General features: G+C 39.0%; 1 protein-coding gene across 2 annotated transcripts in view; it reads left to right on the forward strand.

Annotated features, from left to right (window-relative positions):
• The window catches only part of LOC309711874 (transmembrane protein 132C), a 188,275-nt gene that overhangs the window by 140,168 nt on the left and 22,852 nt on the right, over positions 1-25,255 (forward strand). For both annotated transcript variants that reach the window (XM_082542407.1, XM_082542406.1), the window contains exons 5-6: positions 6,248-6,437; positions 22,958-23,101. In XM_082542407.1, the coding sequence (XP_082398533.1) occupies positions 6,248-6,437; positions 22,958-23,101 (334 nt within the window). The remainder of the gene's footprint in view (positions 1-6,247; positions 6,438-22,957; positions 23,102-25,255) is intronic.

Consider the following 25,255-nt stretch of genomic DNA (forward strand, 5'->3'; position numbering starts at 1 on the left):
AAAATGTATTTCAGTTTGAGAGACATCTAGACTCCGACACAGAGAACAGTCAGCCACACAGCTGGAGAGTAATTGAACTACAAATAATTAAAACAGCTGCAAAAGTAAATCGTTCATGTCAGTGCACCAAGACATTTAGAAAGCAGGGAGGGATACAGTTCTTAGCATGATAAGGACTGCATTAATGGAATAATACAGCATTGTTTGGCGCTCCACTTAATACCCTCTCCATCTGAAGAGCAAACATGAGCCTTGTGGCTCTTGTTTAGCTCCCTATTGACGCTCATTTATCTAATCTGTGTCGGAAAAGAGAGATTAAAAATATTTGTCACATACACGTTATTTCTCACTTGCAGCTGCCACTTCCTGGACTTTGTCACAGTCGGGCAACCAGCAAATTACAGGAAGCCACGGCACCCTACTGGCCATTACCAAGAAATAGCTCCAGTACGTGACTCCTCATAAAATATGCCTCTGTCACATTTTGTTTGGTTACACATTGTTACCATAATGCCAAATTATTCATTTGATGTTGCTTTATATTGAATAATAAAACCTTGTCGCTGTGACTTTTATCCACCTTGTGCCTGTGAGGTCCATGTGACCCAGCTAACACACTCCAGTAACCAGGAGAAACTAGCATTTAGTTTTCCATTTCCACACCACAAAGCCTTCATGACAGGCGCAGAGGACATTTCGAAAAATCTCCAGAAGGTATTTTCAAGAAATAAAGCTAGTGACTGAGTTGATTGAAGTGCCTTCTCTGAATTTAGACCTTACTTTTAATTTATAACTGAAAATCTGACTACTAACAGAGAGAAATCCAAGCAAGATTCATGCAAGAATAGATGGACAGCTGGGGGGTTTTCATCCTACCCATCATCACATTTTTAAATTAACGCTGGTCTCACAAGTCAGGATTCAGTTATGGCCAAGACAACTGTACCCACTGTTCTCCATACAATACCTCCATCTGATCATTTTTTTCCTGCTGCCAAAAGGTCTATCATGTCCATCTTGGAATGCATTTTCATGCAGATGTCCCGTTCTCTTGTTAGTATGACCCAGTAGACAAACACACAGGAAATCATGTGTGCTGGGTCACAAAAACAAGCGGCCTATCTACAGCACATCAAACAAACAAAACCAAGTTTGAAAGGAAATCTATCATTGAAATCTGACTACACAAAAAGTGCCACAGCCATAGCAGAGCATATCTCCACACCGGCTGCAAAAGTCCTGCTTTCTTTTTGCTCACATATGAGTAAAAGAAAAATTATATATTCACATTTACCTGGAAGAAGGTGTTTTACATAACAATCTAATACATAAAGACACACACAATCTCTCCTTCCATTGCTGGACTCACTGTCAATTTGCGGTGTTGAAACAGATTCAGGTCTTTGATGTATCATTGTTGTCAGTGCTAACCAAATCACTGCTGTGCATGAAACGAACCCCCTCAGGTCTCCAGAAGAGACAGCAGACTTTTCTTTCACTGATTTTCTTTTTTTTTCCAAGACAGATATCCACAGAGTGAAAAGAGGAAAACATGACTGTATGGTTAACAGGGCTTTTGTGTTCCTTAGCTCCACTTTTATTTTCCTATTTACGAACAAAAGGAATTTCATTCTTGTCATTTTTTTTTCCCAGTTATACTTTTTTTTTGACAGAGTCCTTTTGTTGCTACAAGGATGTGTTTGAAATGTATCTTACAGAATTGAAAGTGTGAGCTTCTTTTTTTTTCATCTAAGTGGATTCCTTTACCTTGTTCTGTTTGTGCTTTTACATCCAACAATAGGACTGACAAATGGAGATACCTCAAAAGCCTTCTCAAATTGACATGAGCGATTTTCTACCTCATTTTGCCACAACAAACCCACTATGATACCAGGGCATTGTCACTAGTCGCTTTTATAGTGGCAGAGCCAGTTTTGTGATCCTTGTAGACATTTTGCTTTTATCTGAGCCCTTCTAACCCTGTTTCTGCTCTGTGTTTTTTTTGTTTCTATCTCCGTGTCAACCTCTTGCTCTTATCCGCATGCACAATTCAGGGCAAGAGCAGTGATAGTTGCCAGTGAGTGTATGAGTGTATTAAATTGTATGGTAATCGCAGTGAGAAAAGGGCACACGGTGCAGTTATGTTTCTAATGAGACACAGAGAAGCGGCCTGACCTCTCCAGCTGGTGCGCTGCAGACATTCATCATCCCAAACACATGGTGGATGAAGGGGTGAGGGGGGAGAGAGAGAGAGCACTGCCCTCTATTGAGAGTAACACCACACTGCGGGTCAGCAAGAGGAATAAATTAAAGATGAAGAAGGGATGATGAGAAGAATATTAGGGGAAAAAACCCACCTTGTAGAACCAACACAAAGAGGAACAGGCTGGAGAAGCGGGGGTGTCGTTTTGTGTTCAGCACTGAAGCTCTGACTGCTTGCAGCTACATTGTAAAGCAAAACTGTCTGTTACCGATAATTGATTTGGATGTAATTATACACCATAAAGCGTAAATCACATAATCACTACAGTCACTACCGCTGAGCCCAGGATGCTGCCAGGCAGTAGAGGATACTGTGGCTTTGTAGCACTCCAAATTTTTGTCTCTGAAAGAAACTGAAAAGAAAAAGAGGTAATGGATGGGCTTGAATAAGCTCCAACAAATGACTGATACTCTGTCCGCAGACAGAAGTAAGGATTTTCAACAAATCTGTTAATACAGCTAACCAAATAGAACTAAAATCTACAGCATGGCGTTATGTGGGATGTTTGCGCTCATCAGTTCCTCTCTTTTGCTTTTGATGTTTTTACTTTAAAGGGGAAATCAAAGGGCAAAAAATGGTCAAGAAATTGCTTAAGTGTGCCCTACATGAAAGCATGTTTTTTTTATTCATATAGTATCAACACAACTCTTTTATTCTAATGTAATATTTGGCAAATCGTTTGATTTTATTATTTTTTATTAATCCCTCATTTTAGTTTTTAGAGTTTTTCCAGTGGCACAGATCCAACCTCAAAAATGCTGATTGAACTGTGTAGAATTTCAACACAGAGAGTAATATAAGTAGAAAGATGTGATAGAGATGGGGTAATTAATTCAAGGAGAATGTATTTCCTTCTCCCCATCTTTTGTACAAAGCGGGGTACATTGGCCTTACTTTACACTGAATACATTACAAAATTTACTGACAATATTTTCCAACTGTTCTCAAATCCTATTCCGTGGAAAACCAAAACAGATGAGTGTTAGTTCATCTTTCCAACTTGCCACAACTTGCAAAGGAGCAGCACTGAGATCAAATGTGTGAGTTAATAACTAGATCGCATAAATTCGAGTTCTTTTCTGCACTACTTTTAATGGAAAAACTGGGTATTTCTGATGAGTTGTGGATTGTTTCAGAACCCTGTTACATTTTATTATTTATGCACACTTGGTTTAAACGTTTCCTTTTATCAGTTCTTTACTTAACATTAGAATTTGTTTGCCATACAGACTTTGTACCAATATATTAATAAGGACATAGCTAGTATGCACGTCTTTCCTAAATAACTTAAGGATTTAAAAGGCCTTCCTGCATTTAACAGGGATTCTTTCTGCCTGGCTTACCAAAACGTGAAAGTGATGGATATATTTAACTGATGTTGCCACAAAAAGAATGCTATCAGACTCCAACATGATTTAGTTAGTTGGGTGTCTTTTTGCCTTGCTTGGGCCATTTACCCAGCTCTGTCAGGTACAAAAATTGGTTTGTGATTGTTGCATCTTGCACAGAAACTTCTACAAATATCCATTTTTCTGCCATCTGCATCCTGATTATTTATTTCAAAAAGCAAAACGCTTTTATTCTGTATTCAGACAAAACAGCCCAGCATGGCAGGCATTGTGCACGATCCATCTTTTGTGTCTAACCCTGTCCCATGTTATTGCTATTAATACATTTCAGGGCCACCTGTTGTAGGATCTTTGCCATCAAAGCTGCTCTCTAGATAGGTTGAACACTACTGAGAGAGTGGGGATAGTATGCTAATAGCAGATCTTACCTACGTTTGCTTTCAAATTTACCAGCATTTCCCATGATCTTGTGCATCACAACAGACACTTCATAAATTGTATACTGCTTTCAAACAGACCAAATTGCAGCTATCCACCGATCCGTAGAGTGGAGCCTATTCAAGCTGATACTGGACAAAAGAAGGGTTACACAATAGACAGGTCGCCAATCTATGACAAGATTAACAAAGCATTCAGATCTTATCCGTTCTTCTTCAGTTGATATATATTTTTATTGTGCAATTTCAAAACAACTTTATACGAGTTTGGAAGCCTGTAAACTTCTGTAAAGGCGAGTAGAAAACAACCCATATGGAAAAGAAATAGTAAAAACTTATATGATTTACTCATGAAAGTGGCCACTTTCTCATTACTTTCATATATTGTTTTAGGAAGTATCCAAAACATACAAGTTTCATTATATAATTTTTCAAGGGATCTTATATCTGTTTTCACTCTTGTATGCTTTTCATACAAGTTTCACACAAGACAGATACAAACTTTATAAGATTTATATATATCTTTTCCATATGGGAATAGGGAGGGGACGGCAGACAGTAAAAGGCCTGAGGGCAGATTCGAACCCAGGTCTCTGCAGTAGCCTTACAGCATATGGATTAACCTGGTGAACCATACTGGCACCAAAGTGTGGCACATTTTTGATACATTTTTCTCTTTGAATTTCAAAACCTGTATTTAAATGGGTGTACAAAATAGAGCAATGCAGCAAAAAAGTATTTGTCTTATTTGTTTGTTTTTTGTTTTTAAAAAAAATTGGGGATAAAAGAAGGGAAGGCAGATCCTTTGTGTAAAAATCTCATGACTTTTAACTTTGTGAATGTTAGTACAGTACAAAGAACAACCCCTACCTTTGGCACAATGCTACTCACCCGTGAAATTCTGCTTTGTTCAAACGGAACTGCACCTTAATATTTCTCATTGTGGGGTCAGATTCACAGCAGTGCTCCTCTGTGATCATCCAGAGCCAAACCTTCTCAATGGTTATTTGAAAGCATGTTTTTGTATAATTCAGAATATTACCCACTGAAACTGAGAGGCTTTTCTGCCTGACCTAGAATTGCTATTTAAGCAGTTTTCATCCACACTGATTTCAGTTTTCAAAACTGTCCTCCCTTGCATTTCTTTCTTTTTATTTTTTTTAAACCGGAGTGGATCCTTAAATCTGCACTTTGAAATGGGGCTAGCGTCTGAACTGTGAACATAAGGGAGAGTTTGGGGATATTTAACTGCAGACTTGGCCAAAATATGTTCAAGAAAAACCTTGGATCTTATCCCTCAAAACCTCCTGAACCTCAGTTTGGACTCTATCCAGCCTTGTATTGATTGCGACACAGAAAAAGCAAACCTACTTTTTAGGCTAGAGATATAATTAGGATAGTACTCATTATAAACAGATGCAAAGCTAACAACATCTTGAATTTTCATGCCTATTATCTTCTTTTTTTTTAAATTATAGGAAGCATCTGAGTTGTTTTTAGCTTTTGTTGTCGCTGTGATTTAAAGTAGCAGACTCTCACAACCTCAGCACTTACCTCTGTGAGTCACTTCCAGACTTCCAATCTGGTAAACTGTATTATTCAAGACAGTGCGTGCTCTGTATATCAGTCTCAGGTTGTTCAGAAAATGGTGCGGCATTGATTTTTAGCTGCGACAAAGAGAGGTGAAAGGCAGCAGCTTGATCAAGGCAAGCATTCAGCAAATCAAATAAGTTTGATGGGTGTTCTTTGACATTCATTGTTTTTCTGCTTTGTTTGCATCTCCATCGGATGCTGGAAAATAATTTGCATGGCCCTGGCAGTCTGCAAGACAGACTTCATATTGCAACGATTTATTTATTTATTTTTTGCACACATCGTGGTTCATGGAATTTTAATGGTTTAATGGTACCATCAAAGTGTTTGTGCTACATAACTTTTTAAATAGGTGATTAAAATGTAAAGTGTAATTCTTCTTTTTAGGTAGTTTTCCCTGAATGGGCTGACCGATGTTTTATTTCCCCTCCTCCTTCCATCATTCCTGTGTGTTCACATTATTTCAAGTTCTTGTGTTTGCTTCTTTTTTCCTTGCTTTACCTTATTTTCCCTGCTACCTTCTTATCCCTTTTGACTCCAACCTTTTATTTAACCTTTTATCAAAATCCACTCCTGACATACAAATTTTTATCCTCTCTCTGCAGAATGGAGGCAGTGGGCTACCAGCGAGTGCTACAAGTAGACTTGGAGGTAAATGGGCTGATGGTAACTCAGGGGAGCAGGGAGGTGGCATGGCAGGTCGAGTATCCGCTCACGCGCACCCTGACCAGTGAAGTGCAGACTCTCATCCGTCTGGCACCGCAGGACCTGGGTGGCATCGTGCCACTGGCCATGGTGAGGAGTGACTGGTTGGAAATTGGAAGCATGTGTGCGTAAGGGAATATGTGTCTAAGTTCAGTGTTAGGCTAACTTAAAATAACCCATCAACACTACATGCATTTGTTTTTTGAGTGTGTTATCGCAGATAGTTAGAGCCACAGTAAGTTTGCAAAGTTGTTACTTCCAATGTTATAAACTGTTTTACTACTTTGTGTCTGATACTTTACCCCAAACCAGTCGTCAGCAACCTTCAACATCAAAAGAGCGATTTGAGTTGCTCCTACCAAACAACGGGAGAAAAAAACCAGCATACCCGGGTCATTTGGGGTTGACAGGGGACAGATGAAACTGACTGATGAAATTAGGAAAGGATAAATAATGCATATATTATATGTATAAGGGTTGTGGCATCCTGGTGATGCTTTTTATACTAGTCGTCTGTGTATTCAACTTCCAGTGCAGAAGTCTACATGAGACTAAAATGCCTCAAAAAAAGCACATCAACAGATTCGGTCAGACCAACTTTAGCTCTTGGACACTGACATACTGAGAAGAAAACAAAAGATTTATCGAGACACATAAGATAAACAGAATCTGGGGCAGACCTTACCTGGTAGAAACAGAACACACTTTGGCATGTGAAGAGCTCAAACAAGGGTAGCAGGTGATATATAATCCTACACAATGGTGGAAACTTGAGCTAAATGTGACCCATGCAGCAGGACAGTTGTCTTAAGCAGATGAGACCGCATTTTTTTAAAAATGCATCAATGAAGTGCTTGTTGAAACAAGGTGACCTATATCCAACAAAGCCTGTTTTGCAATTGCAGAGAACAAGACTAAAACATGATTAAGAAGGATGATCAAGAAGGTCTTGAGTTAGAATCCAGGGTGGGGTACTCCTAGGTTTACTGCTGAATCTAAATTGTGAGTGTGAAAGGTTACCTGTCTCAGTGTGTTAGTCCTGTGACAGACTGGTGGAGTGCCTGTGAAATCAGGGATAGATTCCCCCTACTTCTACCCCACAGCCTTAAATTGGTTAACTGGTAGTCTGAAAGCAAAAGCAAGAGATTATATTAGATGTCTAGTAGCTTTTGAACTTATTGCCACCCAAAAAGTAATATTATATTAATAACATAACTCTCTATAATGTAGTGGTTTATGCATTCAACTATCAAGATCACCAGTTTCATCCCGAAAGGAGAAACAGTCCCTTTGGGGTTGTATCAGGAAGGGCATCTGGTGTAAAACTCAATGCGGAGCTACCCGCTGTGGCAACCCCTTGTGAATGGGAGCAGGGAGCAGCTCAAAGTAGCTATTAATAAGATAAACTTTCAACTTGGCGGCCATTGCATTGAGGCTGGTGTTAATTCAGGCAGGCTAGAATATCAGCTGTTGGCTCAGCTGATTCCTTTCTACAAATCTAACTGGCAAATCTCATATAGCCAGTGCTTTTTTAGTTTATAGTTACTGCTGCCCTTTTACAAGCCGCTTTCCACTGACGTCTCCTCTGTTCTGCACAGGAGTGTTGCTCTTCTGGTTTTACATACGACAGAACAGAACCATGTCAACAAATTAAACTAATTTTGAGTTTGACATCATAAAACCCAACACAATGGAAAATGTCTCGGCATCTTAATAATGCTGAGATGTGGATGCACTGGAAAGTTAAAGAGCAAAAAGAGAGCTGTAATGAAGAAAACCTCACAAACCCCATTAGATTTGTGAGATCAACTTAAAGCTAAACATAGTACAAGATGAACACCCACATTCAATCATGTCTTGTAACAAGATAGTTTTGGCAGTTACTTGGCAACTGTTTCTTTTACTTGTTTACTATGACATTCAAGGTCCAGTGGAAATACTTTAAAAAAAAACATGTTTCTTTTTAAAGAGTTTACAGCTCTCCCACACTAAAAACATTTTTATAATGTATAAATGATAAAAGGGATAAAAGCAGCATGTCCTGTTCAGTGAACAACAAGGTATTGTCTAATTAGGAGCCACTCTGTATTTCATTTATTTTCATTTCCCATTTTTAGTCTTAAAGTCTACAAGTTTCTTAGCAAGGCCATTGTGCATTTTTTGATTCTGACTTTAAATAAAAGTATTTAGCCTCTTTATAAAGAATAATAATTTGCCATATGAAAGTATGGCAAAGCAATCATCATTTATTAGTCCTGAAGAAAAAACCCAGACCCAATTATTATTTTTAAAACAAAGCTTGGACTAACTTCTAATCGTCATGAAGCTTTTAAACGCCGCTCTCAATTTGCAGAATGAGAAGTTAAATTGAGTTGGATTTTAACAATCCAAATGTGGATGAATTGGCAAGTGGCTTATGATTGCTAACTGTATTATCATAATGACACTGTAAACATAATGAATTGTTCTTAATTGTTTTTGAGGAAAATCGTTCTGTGTGCTGAAGAGAGAATAGGGCAGTTTTAATTTTTGTCATTGATTATGTCCATGTACAAATCAAATGCTTTCAAGCACTTCATAAAGTTTTATCATACTCATTTTGTGAGGCAGCGGTGCACTGCTGATTTATGGTTTGTGGCGAGTAGAGCAGCTTTAAGGCTTTGGCTACATTTCTCCACTTTTAGTGGCTTAATAAAAGAGAATGCACACTCCAATTATATTGTATTAAATAATAGTAATACTAAAAAGTTTAATGGACAACTAATTGAAAGAGATATGGAAAAAATGCAAAGATGTATTGTAATAAAGATTTCAGAAAGTACTGACAGCGTGCAAACTTTGATTTAAGAAGAAAATGTGTCTTATTAAAGATTCAACAATTTGTCAATAGGTCTAATTAGTTAGCTGTTATTAAATTAATAGTAGTAGTAGTAATAAACATTTTCTGTTAAAGTCTTATTTAAACATTATTTAAATGCCAATTAGTGTTAAAGTAAGCATGGGGTGGCAAAGGGGCAACAGCAGGAATCTCGGGAATGCAGGCGACGGAAACGGGAAGGAAAAAATGATCTGTTAAAAAAAAATAATAGATATATACAGAGGGCTGGCTGGGAAATGGGACAAAGGCATGCTCAGGTGAGGTGGGAATATAATCAAGAAAGTGAGGAGAAGAAACAAAGGCAGGAAGACACAGGAAAATAACCTTCAAAGTAAAACAGGAAGTTACTCTAAGACAGATAACACATTGGCAAAAAAAAAGATAGAAACCGGTTAACAGAGAAGGTGAGAGGAAATGGGGAAACTGAAGGAGTAAAGCAAAACCAATATGTGTGACAAAAAACAGAAACAATAACATTAACAGTATGCCTCTGTAATCCCCCCCCCCACACACACACACACACACACACACAAAATAAAAATAAATAAATAAATGAAGTAAAATATTTAGCTAAGAAGCCTAAATACACCAAGGCTGAAGACCTAAAATGAACTAAGAGCCCACGCAACAGGAAAATGAATTTTTATTTAGAACTTTTGGATAACGTAAAAGTGCACTGCAATAACGAAGGTAAATCTTAGAACAACAGTACTTTGCTATCTTTACTAGTGCTGTAAGTTAGTTAAAAATTGTGATTGTGTTTGTGGCCACACCGACACAGTGTTCACACACTACCTGCACCACTGGCAAGTTGGCCCACTTTACAAAAAGTCTGAAGGATCAACTACGTTACAAGGGCGCATAATGGTACTTCAACAGAGTGATCTAAAAACAGCAGCCCCATTTAAAATATTTAAGCAATATAAGAGAAGATCATGTGAATTACTCTTAGCCAGTTCTCAAAACGTTTTGCTCACTCCTCATATGTAGGACACTGTCTTGGTGCAGTCTTTGAGACGTTAGTTGTCTCTCTGACTTCCGAAAACAAATTCTGCTCTCTAAAGGGCACCCATGCTTTGACAGCACATATTGCTTGTTAAGTGCCAGCTAATAAATTAAAGGTAGACGAGTCATTGTCTGAGCAAACTGCGCCTTAGATGGCCATGTCCAGGGTATACCCCGCCTCTCGGAACAATAACAGCTGGGATAGGCTCCAGCCTCCTCCAAAACACCGAACCCGATAGGATGTGTAAAAAATAGATGCACGGATGGATGGATGGATGGATGGGTGGATATATGACATCAGCCATCACCTTTGCGGCAGTATGTGTAGGTAGACACCAATCATTCCTGGCACTTAGCAGTACTTGTCTGGATACAGAATGCCAGACACCCCTGTTCAAGAGAACTCTCATCTCTCCGTGAGTGCTTCTGGCCTTAACTCCCACAGAGAAGCACACGCATGCTCACACTCACCCAGTACCTCCTGGCTGCCAAACATGAAGTGCAGAACTTGTCTTTTTTTTTTTTCTTCCTTTTTTTTTTTGTTGTTCTTACAAGGGTTTTTTTTGAACAGCTGAAAATGCCTAGAATTGCTTTTTAAATTTGTCATTTGTGTGCATGCACAAAAAGGTCAAGAAGAAACAAGTACGAACGAGTAGATAAGAAGGCGCATGTTTAAACAGAAGATGGGTGAGATCAGTTTACGCATACCCTGACATTTTTAATTTTCTTTCATTTTTACTGAAGACATGTTTCTGTGAATTCTACAGGTATAAGCTTTCTGCAGTCAGTGTTTAAGAGAGCGCGAGAGATCAGTATTGGATATTCATCCCGCAGCAATGGTCAAAGCTCATAATTTCAGAGGAGATGCATTTTCCAGGAAAATTGAACAGAGCAATTTGTAGTTCAACCGATGACTCGCAATTTTGTGCCTTTTATGGCAGAACAGGATATTATAGAATGCTAGATGAATACTGAAGACAATGAGGATCTTGTGTGAGTGCGCTAAGCAAGTAATTTAGCATTCAAAGCGTGTTTTTTTTTTTTTCTGGATATGAAAGGAGAATTCTGACGTGAAGATTAAATAATCAGGCCCCATCTTATCTTAATGACCTTGTAGTACCATATCACCCTATTAGAGCACTTCGCTCTCACTCTGCAGGCCTACTTGTTGTTCCTAGAGTATTTAAAAGTAGAATGGGAGGGAGCGCCTTCAGTTTTCAGGCCCCTCTTCTGTGGAACCAGCTTCCAGTTTGGATTCGGGAGACAGACACTATCTCTACTTTTAAGATTAGGCTTAAAACTTTCCTTTTTACTAAAGCATATAGTTAGGGCTGGACCAGGTGACCCTGAATCCTCCCTTAGTTATGCTGCAATAGACATAGGCTGCCGGGGGATTCCCATGATGCATTGAGTTTTTCCTTTCCAGTCACCTTTCTCACTCACTATGTATTAATAGACCTCTCTGCATTGAATCATATCTGTTATTAACCTCTGTCTCTCTTCCACAGCATGTCTTTTATCCTGTCTTCCTTCTCTCACCCCAACCGGTCGTAGCAGATGGCTGCCCCTCCCTGAGCCTGGTTCTGCCGGAGGTTTCTTCCTGTTAAAAGGGAGTTTTTCCTTCCCACTGTTGCCAAAGTGCTTGCTCATAGGGGGTCATATGATTGTTGGGTTTTTCTCTGTATCTATGAAGCGCCTTGAGGCGACTTATGTTGTGATTTGGCGCTATATAAATAAAATTGAATTGAATTGAAGATGAAATAATAGACTTGTAGATATATGTAATCTATTGCTACCCTTAAGAAAGACAAAATCATAGAGAGATTGCATTGCTAATATTAAGTGGCAGTTATTATTGGAAAATTTGTGAGTTTAGTACTACTGAAAACTGCTTTCACGAGAGTAGTTTTTAGGAGTTAATACTAGATTGTATGGGTTGTTCAGATGAGCAGTTTTGTCTCCATTTAGAAACCCTCAGTGGCTCTCGTCTTCAGTTTGTAACGCACTCCTGTTTGAAATCTCATAAATCAATACATTTAATAGAGGACAAGCGCAGAGGAAGTTGTCTGCACTTAAGACACTGCTATTTTCCTCTTACTGTGTGAGAATTCTCGTGCATTACTGAGATACTGAACTGAACTCTGGACCTGTGAATGCCAGCTCGACGTCACCAAGACAAATGGCGCTACATTGTTTGTGTTAAGTGATATTGGCTACTCTGATTTTAACGGGACAATCAAAGAAAACTGCAGGGCTGAACACAATCTGGCCCGACAGGAAAAGAGAGAGGAAAAGAGAGACGATGGTGGTGTTTCATTAATAAGCTTGAAAGACGGTACATGCAGAGAACATGCCAGCTGAGTGTGCACTACTTTTATTGCATCCTCCCATGAATTTTTGATCCCTCTCTTGCTGCTCCCTGCCTCTCTGTTCTCTCATTAGAAGAGACAGCCAGTTGGCCCCCATAGCTCTTTACAGTACATCCCAAATGTAATCATTAGCATTTTATTCATAGCTTCTGAAACTCACTCTATTTCAAACTCAATAACATTCGCTTTGTGCTTACAGTCCCATAACATTATAATCACCACCATTAGCAGGAAGCTCTGCATTAACTGTATTTGTGGCCGTGGTTAAGCACCTTTGTCTAGAATTATAATCACCAGGGCAAATTCGGATTTATTCATTTTGGCTCCATTCAGTGGTTTAAAGTGACTTTTTTTTTTTTAAAGAGGGTTTTCCTTTTTTTAAATGATTTATAGTCCCACGTTTAAGCAGTGTGTAAAGTTACAAAGCCCAAAGTCAGCACCAGAGAGAGTATTTCTCTGCTACAGAACTGAGAAACTTTCTTTGTAGTCAAGGCTTCTCATCTGTTAGCCTACCTGTCTTTGTCACTATGTAGGGAAAAAAAAATGTAAAATACCCGCATAGCGGCTACTTTGGCACACTCTCAAGGAACGATGCAGTCTGCCATTATTTACTTTGAACAGCCGCTTCTGCTTTCAGAAAGTCTCATCTGCGATCAAAGCACAGCAAATGTTCTTTTGTTCACTTCAATAGTGAACACAAGAGTCTTCATCCTGTCCAAGCTCTTGAAGAATGCAAGTTAACCAGCAGCTCGGAGAGTGCTCTTCCCATACTCACAGAAAACTCATTACTTTTGCAGACACGGTGAGCAATCAGGGTATAGTCCTTTTTTTTTAAGGGCGGAGGGTTAACAGGGGCTGGGGGTACCCCCAAGTTAAAATGATCTTTCATTAACAGATAATGATACTCTGAAGCCAGCAAGACACCTCCCTCAGCGAGGGGTGCCTAGTCCTAGAACAAATCCCGTGTCAATACATGAAACAGTTTCTGAGAATGTAACTTTCGGTTTGTCAGATTGGTCAGAATTCGCACTGGTGTTTTAAAAAATCAGAAATTCCTCAGATAACATTGGTAAAGCTTGGCGGGAAGTTTATCTGTGCCAATAATGGTGAAGATTGAAAGAGAAAAAGAAAGTGTTTTCGATAAATCAATTAAATTGCCATGACTAGCTGCCATCTATCAGCCTTCAGGCCTCCTGCGAGTATTACAAGTCAAGAAAAAATTTTTTGGTTAAAGCAAATACTGTAATTCAGCAGCTGAAATACTACTTGGGTGACTGGTGAATGCATCGAAGTTTATAGTGCTTTTGAATAACAGGGTCCTGAATCCATATACAGTGGAACCCCGACTTACGAATACCCCGTTAAACGAAAAATTCAAGTTACAAAGGCACTGAACGGCAATATTTCTGCCCGTGTTACGAAATCCGCTGGCTCTGATTGGCTGAGCCCAGAATGTCCACAATGCCTTCCGAATCATGTGACAACCCCTTGGCTTTCGTACTTGCGCTTCGCTGTTCCACTTGAACGACGTATTGTTGTTGCCGTTAGCAATTAGCCTATAGCCTATTGTTCACTCAAAAGGCGCGATGGGTGCTTTGACTTACGAAAATTTCAGACTTACGAAAGACCCTCAGGAACTAATTAATTTCGTAAGTCGGGGTTCCACTGTACCCAGTTTGGTTTTCTCATTTACTGTCCTTGCAATTTTAAGTTGGCAATCAACTTTGATGGACAAATGCTTTCGAAAATCAAAAGAACAAAAGAAGAAGAGAAAGCAGAAACCCTGTGTGTTCCCATGCTGCTTGGCTGCCTAAACCAAGTCCAAAATAAAGGGTCGTATATCTATAATTTATACAAAGTGCTATCACTGCATCAGAACTCGCCAGCAATTTTCAAGCAAGATGCTATCAGTCATACTGTTTCACTGTCAGTAACAGTATTTGGAAATGACATGACAGAGTACTAATCGGGAAGCAGTGAGGCTATCCATTGGCATGCTAAGTGCCCTCAGGGCAACATTAGCCATCTGCATGCAACTATAATGCCCCTTATAGCTTAATTAAGTCCTCTTGTGTATATATGGGTCTCTAATTTTCTGCCTTATCTTTATGCTGTGCTTTTTGAATAAACAAATTCTCTTTATCACCTTCGCTCTGGGGAAAAATGTTCCTTATGCATCAGGCTTGTTTGTCATTGTTGATCCTGATCATCCTACAGCAAGCAGGAGAGGGAGATGAGACAGCAGACAGTCAGAGAGATCAAAATTAGCAAACTCTATTCAAATAACAATGTTTCTGTTATTTATTTAGTTGTTTAGGACTGTAATTTATTTGCTTCTTCTTTTTTCCTTCCTTCCCTCCTTCTGTGTTATGCACATGCCTGCATTAGAGGCCAGCTGACACCAAAGCTGAGGCTCTAAGGAAACACTTTATAAAGATCTTGCGGGGGGGGAACCAAAAACTGAGTAATGTCATACCAGTTTCGAAATCCTGCGAACGTCTTTTCTGTATAGCAATTTCTGCATGTGCATGCTTCACTGAATCACTGAATCTATATCCTATGCAAGAACGAAATGAAGGGTGGCTCAAAACCTTTGCACAGTAGTGTAAAATAGCAGTGTCAGCAAGTACCTTCATCTTATTGACACGCAACTTCTAAATCTAAAGAATGTGAATGATCACATTGGTTGGACTCAAAAACTTTTTTTTTCAGGGTGGGTTGTGTAACAGTGAGCATGAAGCGGAGCGGCAGAGAATGAGGATGACATGTGTGCATATCCTCTGTACTCACACACAAACTATTTCACTTCTGCCGCCCAGCATGTCTCTCTTGCCTCTCTCAGGGCCCAAGATATGTATGTCAGTCAGGCTTTACTTTGAAGTTAAGCCTGTCCGTTCTGTCATTTGTTGTGGTTTGTTTACTTTTTTGCTGGCTTGCCTTCCTTACCCTTTCCCTCATTCTGTCAGGCTGGGTTGAGGGTCTTTTATTTGGCCAGCACGGGCCATGGTCCAGTATAGTGCTCTCTGGTTTATTCTAATCAAATGGCCTCAGCCGGAGACAGGAGAAAGGTCCTCAGAATATGGACAGGCTTTATCAGCGACAGCCAATTTATCACTGCTGACTTTGGCATTTCCGCTCCTTATGTTAAAGTGAGGAAGTATGAGGCAGGAAAAAACAACAGACGCTTAATATTTAATCTTACTAAAAGTATTTAGAGCTCACAGTACACAATAACAAACCCAACCCATTGCCAGGACAAGAAGTTATAAATCAATATCTAATTAATGAGGAGAGTATAAATCACTGTAGGCCCCAATTTAATAATCAATAGTGGTATTTCTTACTCATGGTCAATGCAGAATGGCCCCAAACTGCCTTCAACTCTTTATTTGCTAATACTGCAATTATAGCTGCTATGCCAATTGAGGTAAATCAGCGGAGACGCAGAAGCTGATTATTCAGCTTATTTCATCCTCAAAAAAACTCCAGATTCAATTGACTTTCAGCGTGTTTTCATCAAATACCTAGCTTACTAGCAAAATGTAGGATTTCTGCATACTCCGCTGTAAGTACTATGGAGTATTTTTGTTCACTCCCTAAAATGAAAACTCCAAACCCTGACGATTTGCTAAGTTTCAGCAGCTACACGTAAAATGACTGTCATCTTCCTAACTTTGGCAACAAAATAGTAATTTCCCTCTTTTGCTCGCTCCATCACATCACTCATCACTTCAGTTATCAGCACCTTGCTCCGATTTTTGTCCGACTATAGCACTGCAGTGCAGAACACCTTGGCTGCTGTGCCTTTTTTCCCAAGTCATAACCGTAAAAGGATTACATTGTATGAACACCGCTCTCTCCTTCTGTTGTATCACCATTTCTAACAAAAAAAAAATAGTGGGAAAAAAGAAATTAAATCCTTAGAGGCATTGATTCCCCTGCCTTTGCTTTCATTTTATCTCCTACTATACACTTTAAGATGTTCCAAAGTTTTTGAGTGGCAGGGGGAGACTATATAGGTGCTAGAGGGAATAGACTTTTTGATTGATAATTGATATGAACTGAATGGATGGAGTGCTGCAGTGGCAATATAAACCTACTGTACTGTTGGCCAACACAGAACAGGACCTGTGAGCTTCCTGCCAATCTCAGCTGCTTAGAAAACAGTTGAGCTGTGGTTTTCTGTGGGTCAGAGGCATCTGTTCAGTGACTGAATAATAAACAGCTAGCCATGGTTAAAAGGTGTTCTGGGCCACATCTAAGACCAGCATATCTTAGATGTGTCCCTACCCTGCTCGTTTAAACCCTTTGAATAAGTCTATATGGATTAGTAGTCACTTATCATTATGCTGTAATTTCTTTTAACTCCATCTTTAGACCTCTTGTGCTTATAAGGTGTATCGTAGCAAGAGACTACACACAAAATCACAATTTTATGATTTTATTAGCAGTAGTTTTTGTATATTGTTTTTTTTTTTCATAATAATAGTGTTTTACTATTAATACTACCCTATTTCCTAGCGTTTGCTCTAGCATCCAAATACTGTTACTGACAGTGAACAAGTTTGCAAAAAAATGTGAGGAAAATAATACGTTATGTTGTATGAATGAGCAAAGAAGCTGCAGTCGTAAGATGAAACAATCTGATAGGGGTATAAACATTAGTCATTATTCACACAAGCCTGCCATACAGAAGAGGGACTCCACTGCAGAGACTGGGAGGTTATCCAAAAGTGCAGGAACTTTAGGGGTTTGTTGTGCGTAGTCGTTATGTGAAAAAAGAGCCATCAGTTCCTAATTTTTCATTGGACTTGTCTGATCTGCGCAGGTCTTGAAACCAAAGTGGCAGAATAATAATGCCCTCTTGCAATAAAGCATATATATTAAATCAAAGTTGGGTAACAACAGCAGATTTTGTCCTTGAGCATTTACACATTTACATACAGTAACTATTCTCCAAGCAGGACTTTTGTAGTTTGTCTGCTACCTTACACATCATTCATCCACAACCATATCAGCCCCCACACACTCTATGCTTCTACCCCCTGCTGCTCAGAAATATAATGGCCTTTTATTGATTCTCCCTTCTCTCGCCTTCTTTCTTCTCTTTTCTTGCCCTGCTCTCTGCACTGCAATGAGAGGTTGTTAAGATAAGCTGCAGCATGAGAAGGGGGGAGACATGCCTCTTTTTCTTTTTTCTTTTTTTTGAGCTGGGCAAAAAAAAGTAGGGTGTCTTTGTGCTTGCAAGTGTGTGTCTAAGTTAAGTTGTTGCATATGTATACTGATACTGTGGGTTGCTATGCAATATATGTAGCACTTTTATGTGTTTAGCTGTTTACGTGTATGTGTGCACATTAGTCTATAATATAGTCATTTTCAGTCATAAATGCTTATCTGCTGGTGTGTACAAGTACGCCTCGTCAATGAGGAATACACACCAGACCTTCTCATCCACAGGGGGGATATTGAACAGCCAGGCGGTGGCTGATGAGACGTAGGTGGGTTTTACAGATGAAGACGCTGCCTTTGCTGCCTCGTGCATCATTAATGCTCTCTTATTAAATTTCACTTTTTTTGTCATTATGTGGATTACATTTGATCTTGTTCACTACTCAGTTCTTTATGAGAATGGACAGTCTCCGCAATACATGCCGAAGATCATTAAGACCTCTTTTTTATCATGCTGTTCCAGTTGTAATGGCTCACTAAGCAAAAAAAAAAGGTACTTCCCATTACATGTAGGAGTAGTGATCACACAGAGAAGACTTTTTACAGGTGCTTAGTATCATCAGCACCATGCAGTTAGCAGCAGATATATTTATCATTCACAACAAGGACTAGAGTTTATATGGATGTCTCACTTGTTGAGTGTTGGCTTTACTGGATTGCTGGAGATTTAAATATGCTTGAATATCATTTGAATCTGTGAAAAACGAGCCTCACTTTCAAATCCATTTCAGGAAATGAATTGTGCGCTGTATATCCCATGCTTTACCATCAATATACTATAAATGATCTGAAACTCAAACAAGGCAGACTTGCAAGTTTGTTTGTCTTTGTGAAACTTGAAACGTACAAGAGGCCTAACAATTGTGCTTGTAAAGGATAGCACTAAATTGCTCACTTGCAGGAATTTGCCCTCTGTTCATTCTAACTTTCGGGTTTGTTTCCCTTGTGGCAGGACAAACACATCCCTTGAGAAAGATCTATCAGCCAAGCAAGAAATATTTAAACAAAACAGCATGGAATCACCACCACACATTTCACCAAGGTTAAAAAGCAGTTTCTCTGTGTGTATGTCTGCAGATACGGGGGATAGTTAATGACAAAGAAAAACAAAAAGGCAACCGTTTTAATGAACAAATAGATGCCTTTGGCATTCACAGGCTCTTAGTAGTCTTATTTAAACTGAGCAGTGATGAGAATGATCTACTGTTATAGCAAATCTTCTATACGACAAACACACTGAGAGCTCAAGGATTACCAGGCATTGTCTTAATTGATCTCATTATCTTCTTCCTGCTCTTCTGTAAGGGCTGTCATTCTCAAGTGAATCTAGCTATAGCTTTGGAATGACTGCAATTTGGTGTGAAGCATTATTGTCAATGTTTTGTATTTTTTCTTTTAATTAAGGTTGGTTCTGGGGAATAATGGTGAATAGCTGGGAAGACTCGAATAACTGTCATACTGTGACCTCACTGCAATGTAAACCAGTAGAGGGAACAATATTAGGCATCTGTTTACTGATCTGAAGAATTTGCACTGTATATGTGATGTAAAGCCCTACGTGGTTCAAGAGGGGGCTGTTCAAAATCGATTTAAACTAATAAGTGATGTCTCTCGGGGCGGTATCGGCTGGGCTAAAGAGTAGACATTCAAATTAAAAAAAAATCAAGGGGAGAATTAGAAGTGAGCTTACAACATTTCTGTAGCCCAGAGCTGTGTTAGCTGCTTCTAATCTTCGATTGAACCATCACACCCATCATTGAATATTGTATTGTGGGGATGTAGGTATCAGACTTTAAGAAGGTAGGAAAAAAATGCATGGAATAAAGATTTATATATATTTTCTTACATAGAAATGTTGCATTTTTGATCGTTCAGAGATTGAGAATCTTGTAATCATTCGAGTTATTTTAAAAAATGCCACACTTAGTTATTTCAGGATTGTTAAATGTGAAGACTTGCTGCTTCATACATTCTATGCAATGTAAACAAAATGAAAAAAGCAGGCTTATTGACTGATGCAAAAGTCCATTTAAAAAATCGTTACTATTTGCGCTCAAAGATCTTTAAGTGAACAGTCACACAGCCTCACTTGTGCTTTGCAGGATCTCTGTAGCAGTAAATAGCACTTCTCACAGCTGCTGCTCATCCTTACTGTATGATGGGCTACTTGAACGCGGAGGTAAAAAACCTTTTGCAATAACTACAGTCTATAGTTGCGTGAGATTTGACCTTCAGATAATAAATGGCATTTGAAACTAGGTTCACAGCATATAGAAGACTCATTAGGGATATCACTATAAATATAAAACGTATATTTTTTTTCTACAATACATGTTTTTAATGTATGCAAACATACACGAAGTGTTGTTTGGTCTAGCTAGAAAACAAAAGACTGAGCACTAAAGCCTTTTGCCTAAATATTATGACCCCCACCCCACAGGCCAAAAGTTTGCCTATACACAGTGGGCATTTCTAATAACCCTTGCCCTGCCACCACTGAGATTTTTGGTTGCTTTGTTTTATTTGCACTAGTGTGCAGAAAGCATTTAGGTCATTTTGAAACACACTGGTATTCCTGCTATGTATTTGTATTCTTTTTTATTTTAGCCAATTGTTATCCTGTTTATGTTTATGTATATAACTTGGAAAGCTGCCAGTAAGTAAATCGTGTTTTTCCAAGTCTACACATAAATGTCATATCATCTTACATTTAATTTGCCTGCAGTATTTGAGTATTAGCGTTACCTTTATCGTTGATATTGTTGGAAATGTTCTGCTCTTTGATGGAGCTCACAAAAAATATTCATAGCAACAAAGATGATGGTCGAGAATAGAACCTTCTCTACACACAAAATGATCCTGTGTATTTGTAAAATCAACAACACCAAACGTTTGGCTAATAAGGAGGATGAAGGTGTCAGTAGAAAGTAACAATCAAAAGTCGTCAGATCATCGGTTTCATGCTGGTTCAGTATTCCAGCATGAAAGTGATATTATCATAGACTCGATTATTAAAAATGGATGTAACTGCTGTTGGTTTTTAGAGCCATTTTTTGAAGTCTTGGATGCATTATTGCATTGTTTCCATTGGCATCTGTAACCAGAAGTGACAAGAGGATGGAATGCCAGAAGTTATCAGATACAGTAATGCTATAGCAAAATTGGTTAGTAAATTGTATCCATGGACTTGAGGGGTGCATCCCATGGAGACAGAGACCTGAGGGGGTATATTATGAAGAACGTTCACTAGTGTTTCTTTGCATTAGCTAGCTAGACAAAATGTGAAACCCCAGTCAGAGGTGACGAGTATCATGATGGTGGTTATCAGCATCCTCTGTTAAACCAGACTTTCTGCATTAGGCTCGCTGCATGCTTCCATTGAGGATCACCTACTCTAATCAGAGACATCATCACACTGATGAATAATAAAGATCTATGAACATTATAAAGATATATAGTGAGCATTAAAATGCAAAACTGGTGCTGAAAATAAGACAAAAAAGTAATGCTGCAGATGATCATTAATCTTCTGATTCCACAATCATTACAAACACGCTGAGCAGGAAGAAAAAAAAAACCATTGACTTGTGTTTATTTTACCACTCTGTGCACACTCGCTGCTGCTGGGTACAGGAAAGCTGCACAATAGAGCTTCGAAAATTATGATACATTTAAGGATTAAATGTTAGTCGGTGGAAAGGAGATGTGGAAATCCCTTTAGTTTATTAATGCAAAATTAATTTTCATGATTGAAAATTACTGGTGATAAAAAAAAATCTACTAATCATCTTTCTAATCAGAGCTCCAACAGCTGCAGTTTATGCAGTTTATGCATCTATAACATGCATTCCAGAAAATTCCTGATCATCCAGCCCCCTTTAAACCAAAATACTAAACACCGTCTGCTGAGAGCCAGTTTGAGTTGAGCACGTACTACCATGGTGATTATCAAGGTAAAAAAAAGTGACACTTTTGTGAAAACTCTGACCTTAAGCTCAACAGTCTTGGCTAACCTAATCTCCATTCATAGTACACCTCTCTGCTGATTCGTACAAAATAAAAATAAAAAATAAAAAAAACACCAAAAGTGAAGCACAGACTTTTTGGTCCAGCTTTCATTATAATGAAGACACAGCACAAGCCTTGTTATTTGTCAGATATTATATTGTCAGATAATAATAAGGCTTGCTGGCACCGATGCACCAACACCACAAACACTATCAACACGTTGTCACCAGTTAGCTGAGGTGAAGGCTAGCAGATTTAGAGTGGCCTAATCAACACCCACCTGTCCCTCAAAACAGCCACGCGCCAAAAGGGCTAAATGGCCTGTATTTATATAGCGCTTTACTAATTCCTAAGGACCCCAAAGCGCTTCACATATCCAGTCATCCATGCACCCATTTACACACTGGTGATGGCAACTACATTGTAGCCACAGCCACCCTGGGGCGCACTGACAGAGGCGAGGCTGCCGGACACTGGCGCCACCGGGCCCTCTGACCACCACCAGTAGGCAACGGGTGAAGTGTCTCGCCCAAGGACACAATGACCGAGACTGTCCAAGCCGGGGCTCGAACCGGCAACCTTCCAATTACAAGGCGAACTCCCAACTCTTGAGCCACGATCGCCCCTAAAGGCGATCGAATTTACTAAAGAGAAGTAAATTAAATCCTTAGTAAAATATAAACAGATGAGTTAAAAAAAAAAAAACAGAAACAAACGTTATTGTCAAGGGAGAAATCAACTCAAGCAATGAAAATTATTTGGTGGCAGGTTGTAAAAGCATATATTAGCTGTATTTTAACATTGGAATCTACAGGGACTGATCCGCTTTCAGAGCCAGCCTCGAGTGGCCTTTCAAGAACATACATGTTTTTCACACTTTCATGTTTTACCCCTGGTGATTGCTCTTTGAATGTTATTGGTCATCTTGTAGAAAAGCTGTAGCCAAGTTTTTCATTGCTGCTTCATCATCAACTTTCAGCCCATCAGCTGCTTTATCTAGTAGAAAATCAGCCAATGGATTCTTAACTTGGGGTAAACCAGGATTGAGGCAGCAGCAAAAAAGTTTATAATAATAGTAATATTAAGAGTATGTGTGTGTTTCTTTCTTTTTCACCTGACAGGACACTGAAATTCTCAACACGGCTGTGCTCACTGGGCGTACTGTCGCTGTTCCGCTGAAGGTCGTCACTGTAGGGACGGATGGTGCGGTCTCTGATGTTACAGAGTCAGTGGAGTGCAAGTCAACGGATGAACAGGTTATCAAGGTTCGTGCAACATGAATTCTTTTTTTCCACTTTATCTCATCCTTAATGCTCAGCTTTCTAGTGGCATGCAGGTACGTTAACAGGAAGAATAACACTTCTGTTTGTGGGCTTCAAGAGTTTTTCGCACAGTGAAATCAAAATGAAGGTGCTCGTTTTCTTCTAGCAAAACATCAAAACATGTACCAAAATACATTAGTTTAATGGCAAGGGAAAAACAGAAAGCTGTTTGAAAAAGTCAGGTTTAAATCACAGAAACCCTAGAAGGGGGGGGGGGGGGGGGGGTGGTATCCTTTTCTCGTGCTCCAATTCGCCACCATGAAGTGCAGCTTGGCAGCTTTTTTGTGTAATCTTGGTGAGAAACAGACAAAAAAACACTGATTACATACTCTATACTCTGCTCTTGTTTTAAAGGAGGAATAATTAACAATCATCATGCTGAAAGAGAGTCTGTATCCATACCACTTATATATTACATAACACCATCAAACTGTCAAGGTGACAAACTGCTCACCATGTCTGAATATAGCAAGTTTTAAATCTCTGTAAGTTGATTTTCATTGGCTTTTAGAGGTCTTACATAATTAATCTGAAACCTTACTGAATTTTTGGGAAGTGCTGCAAAGGATTTATTGTTAACATAAAATAAGGAAATAATTGTGAGCTGTTTACCACCACAGCAGATTTATTATCCGTCTCTGCGGCGTTATGTGAAAGGAGAAGCAAGAAAAATATAACTGGGGAAAAATAAGAAAAATAAAAGTGTTTATTCTTGATTGTGAGTAGGCGTGATAAAAAAAGAACAGTGCTACAAGTGTGTTGTGTTTACTATACATGCATATCAGATAGAAGAAAAGAGGGAGATCTCTCAAAGGGTTTAATTATCAACTGAAGTAGTACCACATATTGTGACGCTGACCTCAGTAGTCTACTCCCCTGCCCGCTCGTCGGGTTTGAGAACAGTAAGCAGTACCCATCTTTTCTTCATACTATTTTCAAAGGCATCTCAAGATAAAACAGCTTTATTTTTCCCCACTTCACTGTTTCTTTGAGACTTTGAAGTTAAATCCTTCTTTTCTTTATGTTATATGTAGACAAAAAGGAGGACCCCAATGCAGACACAATCTAAGTTAAGCAAACAAAAGATGAGCTTTATTTCACTAAGCTGATACTTCAAAAATAAAGTCCAAATGGTGATAAGTAATCCAGATACAATACACAGGGTAAATGATCTAAAGTTGATTGCAGCAAAGTGATGAGCAAAAAAGGGAAGCAGAGGAAGGCACAACGTGCTATAAAAGGAGAGCACAGGTGAAACATGAGCAAAGGGCACTTCTCTGACAAAGATAAGTGGAAGAGCAAGGCAAAGGCAACTGATGAACACAATAAGGGCAGAGCAGATAATTACAAGGGACAAAGATAGGGAGTAAAACAACAAAAGAAGCCCAAGGAAATGTAGTTACCAAAAGAAACCCAAAGTGACAACAGTGACACAAACATAGGGTCATTAAAGACAGGAAACTGGTAAACACTGGGAAACATAAGAGAGTTATATACGTGTAGTGATCAAAAACACCCATGGTGAGCACTGAGGCCTTGATCCTGCTCTTACAAACTTCCAGTCAGGAAATCATGCAGGGACGAGTCCAGAATAAATGGGACAAGTGATCAAAATCATCCAAAATGTATACAATTTTATTATTTCAGAGAGTTTGCAATCAAATCAGACTATCATAATAAAAGACCACTAATGATCCATAATGTACCTTTAATGGTGCAGCTCGTCAGCAGTGTAGCAATCACATGATAACTCGCTTTCACCAACAGGAAACTTACAGGTGCTTTTTTTTTTTTTTTTTTTTTTTAACCAAATCCACCCCAAAAAAATACGATCCCACAGGGGTGCTTATTACATGCACTAAGTGTACCCCTAAGAAATAATTGATACCACTGCAACCAAGTTATAATAGACACAGCAAATCAGTTTGCCATACACACCAATGCAAGGCCTGATTCCTGTGAGGCGTTAACCCCAACTCAGGGACTGCACATTGCCTGACTAACATTGCGCCTGGCCCAGTTAACATAAAAACAACCCCAAGTTTTAAAATACATCAAACTAGGAAGAAAAAAGTGGAGCGACACAACCAGATGTGC

Source organism: Aulonocara stuartgranti (assembly GCF_965226115.1).
Source record: "Aulonocara stuartgranti genome assembly, chromosome: 7".
NCBI lineage: Eukaryota > Metazoa > Chordata > Actinopteri > Cichliformes > Cichlidae > Aulonocara > Aulonocara stuartgranti.